Below are 10,150 nucleotides of genomic sequence, written 5' to 3'. Positions count from 1 at the left end.
AAGTATTAGAGTTATAATGTTCTGTAATATGTTATGCTTATTGTTATAAAGCCTTATGGTAATTTATGAATGTTTATAATGATAGTTATACACGTTTATAAGCTAATTATAACTATATTTATAATGCATTATCAATGTGGGCATTGTCAGCGAGTTACTAACAATTACAGTATAACGTATTATAATACCTGACCTTATAAGTCATGATAAAATGCTTTATAGTGTGTTATGATTATTGTTATAAAGCATTATGATCATTTATGAGTGTTTATACAGTAACTATAGTTATACAGTGCTATAACTGCATTATAACTCATTATAAGTATAGTTTTAATGCGCTATAGAGATAGTCAAGTAAAGTGTTACCAAAGTTCCTGCTCTGCCTCTTCTCTAAAAATTGGATTTGATCTCAAATGATTCAGCTTTTTCTTTTAGTTTTTTTGTTTAATCTCAGTGCTCAGTGCTGAGAACAGGAAGTGCAGCAGTGTCTTCATCGCAGGTGGCCAGTAAAAGGTTGTAGTTTGTGGTTGAAGGTGATAAATAATAAAACCACAGGTTGTTGTACTAGTGGTTTGAGAAGAACTTCATCATCCTGCCGTAGGTTAGTCCGACTGCCCTCTAAGGATGGACTGTGGGTTTTCAGTGTGTGTGTTTGTGTGTTTTCTGTAAATGCAGAAGTTCTTGTTCCTTTGCAAAGCCCGAGGGAGTGTGTGAGGGACGAGGTCGGGGTAATTAACAGGTTAAATCCTCCCTCCACATCTTAACCCAAGTTGTTACTTAAACATGCACACTCAACATCATCATCGACCAATCAGAAAGGACCTCTGTTTTTTTTTTGTTTTTTTTAACACTCATATTCTCATAAAAGCACGTTTTTGTTTTGGTAGAACATGTTTTACAAGATTCGTTGCACATTCATTTTAATAAGACTTAATTAACACTTAGTAAATGACAGGAAAATGCCGTGAAGGTAATTGATGTCATCTAACCTTCTTTTACAGATTGAAAGTGTGTGTGTGTGTGTGTGTGTGTGTGTGTGAGTGAATCAAAGACAGTGTGTCCGAGCGTGCGACAGTCACTGAATGATAAATCTGAGATGAAATCATCATGTGTCTGGGTCGGACCGTCCCTCAGCGCTCCGCCTCGCTCTTCTTCCTTCTTCTCCTTCTACTCCTTCTCCTTCTCCGTCTTCGTCGTCTCCTCGAGTGTAAATATCAGAGGCTTTAAAAGTTTTACGGGCTCTCGGCGTAAACTCTCCAAGGTTATTGGAGTTTTTCCAATTTAGCTTCAGTTTCCAGCCGTCTCTCATGATCGGGTCGGAGCAGCACCAGAGCCTCCTACACACTGAACGTGACGGTGCCACAGTGTTGCTGGAGTATTTTCATTCTAATTAAACAGCTGATTGTTTCATTGATTATCGATCAAAACAAATTAATTACTTGCAGTCAGTAATTACTGCTGTTAACATGAGATCTTCTTACACACTTCTTACACACTTGACGTTGAACTGATTTGTTCCTTATGTGGATCTTTATCATCAATACAAATGTGAATTTTCTTTTTTGTGTGTGTTTTTCTGTTGCAGGCTCAGAAATTGAAGTCCAACTCCAGTGCTGACGGTGTCTTCTGTGTGGTAAGCTTCTTTTCAGTTGTGCGGCAAACTGCATTTTGTGTATTTAAGTACAAACAAATGATTGAAAAAACTAAAATGAATTATAAATGTGGGGGAAAACTGTTATGTTGTTGCTCTTTGCTTCTTTGTTATGGTTAAACTGCAGGTAAAATGAATCTCTGAGGAAACAAAACCTGCATTTTTAAAACAGCCTGTATTTAGCCATGTTTCATACCTTTGTGCATTTGGATGTCCAAAGTGCCATCAAAAAGAACAACGTCTTTTAATTTGGCAGAAATAATCAAAGCCTCTAAAATGCTGCACACAACCCGTGTGTTTCTCCGCTTTTATCTCGGAAAACAATTTCATTTAAGACCAAAAGGCAAATTGCTCAAGTTATCAAATCATCACAAACTCTAATCCAACCTCGCTGCTGGACGCCTGTGACCTCCCTCTGTCAGCGATAGCCGTGGCAATCCCTTTGTAAACTCCTCTTCTTTGTAGTTCCTTTGAGGCTGAAATGGGATTGTTGCTTATCTGGTGGCTTTTAAAGTTCACTGTAAATGTCATTGTACAATAATAAGGCACTGTTATGCACTGGACTGACATTTAATAGAAGCAGGGACAGGTCTCGGGGAGATGACCCAGCCGTTAGCTCGCAGCTTTATTAGCAGCCTCGAGACCGATGGTGAGAGCCTATATACACACACATAGTTATTCATGGCGGCTCATGCAAATGCACACACAGATGTACTTCTTAGCTTTGCACTGTGGCATTTTATTTAAAAAAAAACAACCTTTAGATTTTTCTTTTTTACTGTGTCACACCAGATGAATATATTTATAGAGTTATTCATAGGCGATATAATTGAATTAAACAGTCTAATATCTTAACGTTCACCACGTCTCTTCTTGCATGAATTAAACTACAACCTTTGGTCCAACATCTCTCCGAGGGGGCAATAAGATGACAACACTGGGAACATCATCATCAGATCTTTGGGATGTGTGGCGCATAGATAAAATTAAGACTTATTACACAGAAAAACGGCAATGACAGTTGAAATGCTTGGCAGGATTTTATGTTATTGTGAATGTTGATCATCATTTATCAAACTGTCATGGAAAAAAACAAAAAAAAGCTCCCAGAAATGAGCTGTGGATAAAATCCAGAAGCTCCTGCCAGCTCTGATCCATTAAACTTTGTTAGGCCACAATCTGGACTTTCAGACCTGATGAAGCTGTTTTCACTTTTTCTTTATGATGGTGGTTCAGCTTTGATAATGAGTCGATGGATGTTTCAACCAGACTCAGGTCACAGGTTTACTGCTCTTTCCCAGAAACAGACTTCACACAGTTTACACTATCAGACTGTAGCACATCTGAGTTTGTTGTCATCTTCGGAACAAGACGTCCTTCATTTCAGGAAGAGGCAAAAACACAAAACATGTTTTCTCCTTTTGATTTTTCAGTTTGAAGTGAGATAAAAACATAATATTGTATCCATCACTGAGCAGTCAAGTCTTTTCTTATCCGACAACAAGAACATTTTTATCACTGCTGCTGCTGCCACTATATTGAACATTCCTACAAACCATTTCATGGCCCAGTACATCAATAAATCATATCATGCTAACTCAGTTGGTTAATTAAGATTGTTACAACATTGATTGTGAAGGCTAAAGCTTCTCACCAGTTTGTCCTTGAAGATAGCAGTTAGCTTTAGCACATTATTGAAAAGTAAAACCAAATCAAAGGACATACTAAGATCCTATTTTTGCTGCTTTTTATTGTTAAAGCAGAAGTAAGCGATCCGGTCGTTTTGGCTAACTTCTTGTCAGCCGATGGAGTTAGCAGTCCCCGCCCTCGTCCCTACGTCACCACATTCAGGCGCATCCCTTGGCTGCACACACAGAGAGGACCGCCCCTTTATGCCGTTCTCTCTCCTCATTGGATAAAGGTTGTAGGATACAAGGAAAGTTTTCTCCTCGGCTCAGAGCAGAGCAGAGTGACTGACAGACCCGTGTTTCAGACCAAACACTCTATATAAGTGATTGCTGTCGGAAGATATAACTATTTAAGACTTATATTAACACAAACATTCCGCTTACTTCTGCTTTAATGCACCAAGTTTAGAGTGAACCTCCAGCTTTGAGGTCATTAGTTTGAACCATATAATCTATGGTTTGAACATTTCTGCCAATTTTATCACCAATAAATGATTAAAAAACTGAAAAGACAAGTCTCTTAGAGCTTGATGGACTGTTTTTCACCTCTCTCTCTCTGTTTCTCTGTCTCTCTCTCAGGACCCTCAGATAGACGGTCCGAGCACGTCCAACGTCATCCTGAGAAACTCGGTGGTCTCCAGACGGCCCGCAGGCCTGGCCTCTCTGCTGCCCCCGCTGCTGGGGCTGTGGTACTGCAGCCTGCCTCCTGCAGCCTCCACGCCGGGCGACTTGTAGCCTCGCTGCTGCTTCACAGCCAGCGGCTACGACGGACTGACAAACACACATTTGTATAAAAGAAAAAGCAAAACAAGAAATTATATGCTTTCTTCTCAGTAATACCTGTTGTACTTTTATTTCCCTCTGGAATCTGTCTCTGTTTTGATTCCTACTTTGATTTTTTTTAAAGGAATTTTTGGGAAGCTTTGTTGTTTTAATGTCTTTTGTTCAGTTTTGGGTTTTTTTGCATTGCAGCTGTGTGCTAAAACGGTGATCTACTATACGTGTTAACTCAGTTTGGCTGTGTGTTCCCTTTGGGTTAGTTGAAACAAAAAGAAAACAAAAAAAACAACGAAATCAAATGGGATTTGAAGCTTTCGTGTTGCTCAGTTGGGCAGAAATGGCAAAAATACCCGAGGAGGACTACATTCCAGTAAACCACAGGCTGGTGGCTCTCTGAATGGTTCACAAAATGTAAATTAACATTGACTTTCCGAGTCGTCAGATCAGTTTTCACCCACGTCTGTTTGTGTGTTGAGGCTATAGGTGGGATCTTTCGCTTAAAAGTCACAGTCGGTTCAGTAACAGCTACATTTTATCACACGGGCAGCTTTTTAGATGTTATTCAGTCTCCTCTGTGGTTTGTGTATGTTTTGATAATCACGTGATCTGGTATTTAACGTTTTTATGAGCTGAATGAAATGAGGTCGACCTGACAGTAAAAAAAAAAGAAAAAAAAGAAATGTCACTTGGAAAGAGTTTTTGTTTTCTTTTCTTTTTTCCAACAACTTAAAAACATCAGAGAAGTTACAAACATCTTTGCGCCCAAACCGTCTTCACTTGTAGCTCATACTGAACACACACACCGCCGCTGGCAAAAGCACACAGGCGAAGACCCACAAACACACACCGCACACTTTCACACATTCAGACAAAAACACACAGGAACACACACACACACATACACAGGCTTCTGCTCCCTTCTTTTCTTTTCTTATCTTTTTTTAAGCCTCGATTTGCCAACAGAGTGACGCTGGGAGATCACAGGACAGTGGGTCGTACGCTGCTGCTGTGGATGGCTGAATCCACTCCTCATTAGTGATTGTACATACTCGTAACTGTTAGAAGTCCAAGCCATGTTCAGTGTTTCTCTATGGAAGCTGCTGCCGTCTCACCTGAACAATGCTTTCTGGTTATATTTTGGTTATTTTGGGTATTTTTTATTTCTAATGTACTTTGCTGCGTTGCGTCCATGAAAACAGACGAGATCTGATTGGCTCATTGTTGTTAGAGTACTATATTCCCGCCGCGGTAACGCTGTCGCTCCCAAGAGCTCACACAATACAATACAAGCATCCACAGTCATCACAGTCAGTTCAGTGTTGCGATTTAGTGCTTCAATTGTGAAACCATCGACATTTGTTCGGGTAAAAAAGCCATTGACCATTTGCTCAGCTGCACCACCCTCCACACAAACACACACACCTGTCCATTTTTGCGTCCTAGCATAGCATGTTCACAGTTCACCATAAAGTTAGTGGCTGACTGACTAAAGTGCACTTGTAAATTTGACCTAGTGACACTCACTGACATCAGCTCCTCTGTTGATTGTTCATTTATCCAACTTTTATTTTTCTAGTTACAACTGACTGGTTTCTCTCTGCCCTCTGCTAAAGCTCCAACTGCGGCTAACAAACAGTAGACGGTAATAAAGACACACTGTTGTCATATGTCAGGAACGAAATGGAAAATTATTACTAATACATTACAGTAGACTGTTATTTTATTAAACTGTGACTCCCATTCAAAGTCATAATATGTAACTAATCATCATTAAAATGTTTTAAAACAACTATGTTACATATATTTCAGTTGTGTTCTTACATCCATCACTTAGAAATCTGTCATTTTAATCACGGCGATAGTCTGTGGTATTTGATCACGTGTCTGTGACGTCATTCCAATTCATGGTTTCCTGTCCGAAGCATTGAAGTCGACTTTTTTATCTAGTTAAAAGCCACATTTTTACAGTAAGCAACACATTTTTTTTTGTACACGTTTGTCATTCATATTTTAACTATAAGATTTTCTGGATTTTACGTAAATTAAGCCAAGTAAATGTTAGGCAGCTCAGCTCCCAGCTCCTCCGAGACGTCCTATGTCCGCCAAAACAACAACATCGACAAATTGATCACTGATTTTTAATGCTCAAAAAAACGCTTCATTTCCTGTTTCTACCAGTTTTAATCCCTCTGGTCTGTGGTCCACTGGGCTGCTGGTTCAGAAGTTACATACGTACTGTGCCTTTTGAGAAATGAGGACGACTAACCAGCACCTGTAGGTAATCTTACGTAAGCATGTTGTTAACATTAGCGGCTAACAGTGGAGCGATAACACATTCCTGATGATCTTGCTCTTGTATATTTGTTTGTAGACAGGTGTTTAGAGGAATGGCTGCACCCTTGCATCTACGTCCATATGTGGACACTTAGTGCACCTGTATAGCTACCGGCTCATGCATGCCCACTCCACTGCGTTTAAGAGCCCGACACACCTGCTGTGCACAGATCTGGTTGCTAAGCTACGACTGGAGCGTGTTGTTGGCTGTTGAGGGTTGAGGGGTTTAGCAAATGGTCAGTTCTTTGTTTTTCTTTTTCTTTTTTTTTTGGTTAAAACTATGTACTGTATGTAAATTGTTCAAGCATTTGTCTGTCTGCCACAGCGTTTCTTTCTCTCTATCTTTTCCCTCCTTTCTGATTTTATTACTTTATACGACACATTCAGGATCAGGACGTTTTACACACTCATCACTATGTGGCATGTTCGGACAGGTTACTTACTTACTTTAGCCATTTGGACACCGACAAAGAGCATTTACGACACGCTGCTTGGGTTTATGTAGCTTCTCAGAACATGATTAATGTATAGTAGAACTTAAATGTTATTTACTGAGCATAAACATGGTATATGCACTGTATGTATGTACTTGGCTGAAACTATAAAATTGGACAAATAAATGTCTGATGATGATATTCTGTTCCAGAGCATTGTGAGCTATTTTGACATTCAGATACAACATAGAGTACATGGAATAAGCCAGAATATTGTTTTTTGTTTTGTTTTGTTTTTTTTATAACAACTTAAATGTATATTTCTCCCAGTATGTACTGTACATGATTATGGGATATTATTGCATCTGAGAAAGAGGATATCAATGTAACTCTCCTACTGTAGTTATACAAGACTGTATTTCCTAAGCATATTGTTTTGTACCATAGCCCCATTTATGACGTTGCTTAAATATAGTATTGATTTTTTGAGTTTTTTTGGCTAAGATTTGAACTTATTTTTCTATCTTTTACTAATTTCTACTGTGTCGATGAGGATGAGTCGAAGTGAATGAGACGGGCCGGCCACAGATTGGCAATTACTGTAACTGTGCCGTTACAATAATGACTTTCACTGCTAAAAATAATTATGGTGACGGACGGTCACTAGAAGGTGAGCAAGGAAGGAAAATTGACATTGCATGGTGACTGTGAAGGGAATAAATCAAATGTTTAAAGACAAATCTATTCTATACCATACTGTTTGAAGGCTTTTTTATGGTATATTTTAGCAGAGGTGGGTGAGTGGGTTAAAATCCCACAGACTGAATGTGTGTGGTTTTGGACGGAAAGTTAAAGAGAAATGTTAGGAGTTCATATGCGTTTGATACATTTCTCAGAATTGTGTCTTAAAATACGTCTGATCGTTTTGTATCTGAATCCCAGAGTCATATCTGGAAGATGGGATATGAAAGTAAAAGTTTATTGAGGTGGTTCAGTGCTTCATCTTTCTTTGAAGAGGCCTCGAAAACTGGGCGTCACTTCCTCTCGGAGATCCCACAAAGAAAAAGACAAAAAAGAAGAAAAAAAAAGGGCCAAGATGGTGAATATGTTTGCCGTTCATCTCCATCTCATCTGTTGTTTCAAAATACCAGATATGGCTTTTTTGGAGATGCAGGCTCGATCAGCCTCCGCTATCCGGCATCATTAACTTCTTAGCTTGTGAAAATGTAAAATCTATTGTACAAAAGTTATAATTAAAAACTGTTAAATCACCCACTATGTTTTGTACTTTGTGTCATTTCACTGAGGAAAGGTGAGAAGGACGACGAGCAGACGACGGGGGGATTAAAGAAGAAGATGTGAGGTCGTCTGAGGTGAAGCTGAAAGGGCCGATAAGACCTCAGGTTAGCGAGGCAAAGGAAACATGAAGAAGATTTTAGCTTTGGTCAACCAGCGTGAGGGGAAAAGGTGGGGGGGGGGTACATCAGGTCATCTCAGCGCTCAGTGAGTCTGTGTTATCCGCTGCTGCATAGGGGATAAACACAAAGTAAAGCAGAGACAAAGAGATCGTGTACAAACCACCTGAAGAATCAAATTGTGATATATTCACCTGAGAGCTGCAGCTGCCTGATGAGTCTGTTTATATTCAGCCTGAAATTACACAACCTTGTACTTAATGGCATCTGGCTGTGAAGACAATTTGTGTTTTTAAATGCTAAAATTTTGTTTCATCTTTTTCTTCTACTAGTTTCCAAAAAAAAAAAATATATTAAAACACCTGCAGGCTTGGGAGCCTTTAACTATAAAATTGTTTTATTTTGCATCGTTCTGAGAAATAGTTGCAGTTTGCTGAAAAAAAAAAGTCAATACCAATTTCTTAGAATGAATTGAAAATAGCCTCCCCCAAAAAACCAATGGAATAACTTATTCCATTCTACAAACATTTCAAGATGTTCATTCATTCGGTGTTTGAAATAAAAGTTGCAGGAAGGTTTTGTAAGGTGGAAATCAATGCTCATCCAGTTTGCAAAACAAATGATCACGTTACAGAAAAATAAGAAAGTGGTAGGAAGTGGCACCTGTTAAATCTGTTACAGCAGCTCCACCTTGTTTTTCAGCACTGTAAGAAAAGAAATGCAGTTGAAATCTATTAGTTCAATACAGCACAGTAATTCATACCAACAGCGGGGGATTGAAGGATGCAAGCTTCTTTGGACTAGTTGTAAAAGTTTTTACAGATGCGATAAGTGGAATTCCTTCCCCCTTTTTTTGATCATATGTTTTTATCATGAATATAAATACAAATATCCAAACTGGTGTCAGCAGCACAGTCACCTTAATAAGAACTGAGAAAACACAATCTGCAAAAGCTGCCATGCATGTTGAAACATGGAGCAGCCATTATGAATTAGAGGAGTAAAACATGTTCAGGTGCACTGTATTACTCTGCAGGGGTTTGTTAGCTCACGGCCTGCAGGCCATCCTGTAGTGGTACAGTGAAATCCATTTTAGGAGCTATGGTTGGGGAATATTCAATCAGAAAGTGTAGGTTTATATAAACCAGTCCCATCCGCAGCTGTTTGTCCCTGGTTATTTGTGATGAGATAAACAGATTTGAATAAACAGCAACAAGTGAGGAAGAAATCTGAACAGGTGCCTGCTGGGAGAAAAAGAACAAGAAAATTACACCAAACAGCACTTTGCAGATAAGTTATGTGTTATTCACAGATGAATTATGACATGTACAGGAACTGCAGTTCTCATCCCACAGTGCTAAGTAGCTGTTAAAAAAAAGTAGCACGGAGCACTCATCAGCAGGTGAGCTGGTAGCTACTGTGGGGGAAAAAAGAAAGGAAAAAAAGCTCTAATTGCATCTGATAGTTGGGCAGCACTTATTTTAAGAGTATAAATGGATGAAGATGCTAAACGCAATCACAAAGACGCAAAAGCAAATGTATTGCAAGGCCACTGGGAAATAAATGACATAAGAAAACCTCTTTATAATGGGCAGTGGAGGGAGTCAGTACCTAAGTGTGGGCTTAGGGGAGTCTGATTTCCTTTATTTAGACGTTGAGCCCCCCAAAACGAGGTAAAAACAATACTTCATGACTTGATTAAGTCTTAATATATCCGGCCTACCTGTGATTGTGAATATGAAATATATTATCCATGTTATCGAGAAGTATCTTGCGCTTATCCGGTTTCGGACACCCCTACAGTGGACCGTACCATTCAGTCACCTTGACGTTTAACATTAACATACA

The 10,150-nt window shown here is 39.2% G+C and overlaps 1 protein-coding gene across 1 annotated transcript in view; it reads left to right on the top strand.

Annotated features, from left to right (window-relative positions):
* Positions 1-4,074, top strand: part of gfra1a (gdnf family receptor alpha 1a) — a gene marked incomplete at both ends in the record, with an annotated part of 117,409 nt that extends 113,335 nt beyond the window's left edge. Inside the window, 2 exons of the mRNA XM_083988293.1 lie at positions 1,586-1,633; positions 3,919-4,074. Of these exons, the coding sequence (XP_083844419.1) occupies positions 1,586-1,633; positions 3,919-4,074 (204 nt within the window). The remainder of the gene's footprint in view (positions 1-1,585; positions 1,634-3,918) is intronic.
* Between the last annotated feature and the right edge of the window lie 6,076 nt (positions 4,075-10,150).

This window comes from Trachurus trachurus, assembly GCF_905171665.1.
Source record: "Trachurus trachurus genome assembly, chromosome: 15".
Taxonomy (NCBI): domain Eukaryota; kingdom Metazoa; phylum Chordata; class Actinopteri; order Carangiformes; family Carangidae; genus Trachurus; species Trachurus trachurus.
Note: the sequence above shows the minus strand (reverse complement) of the source record. Positions and strands in the feature narration are given on the sequence as shown.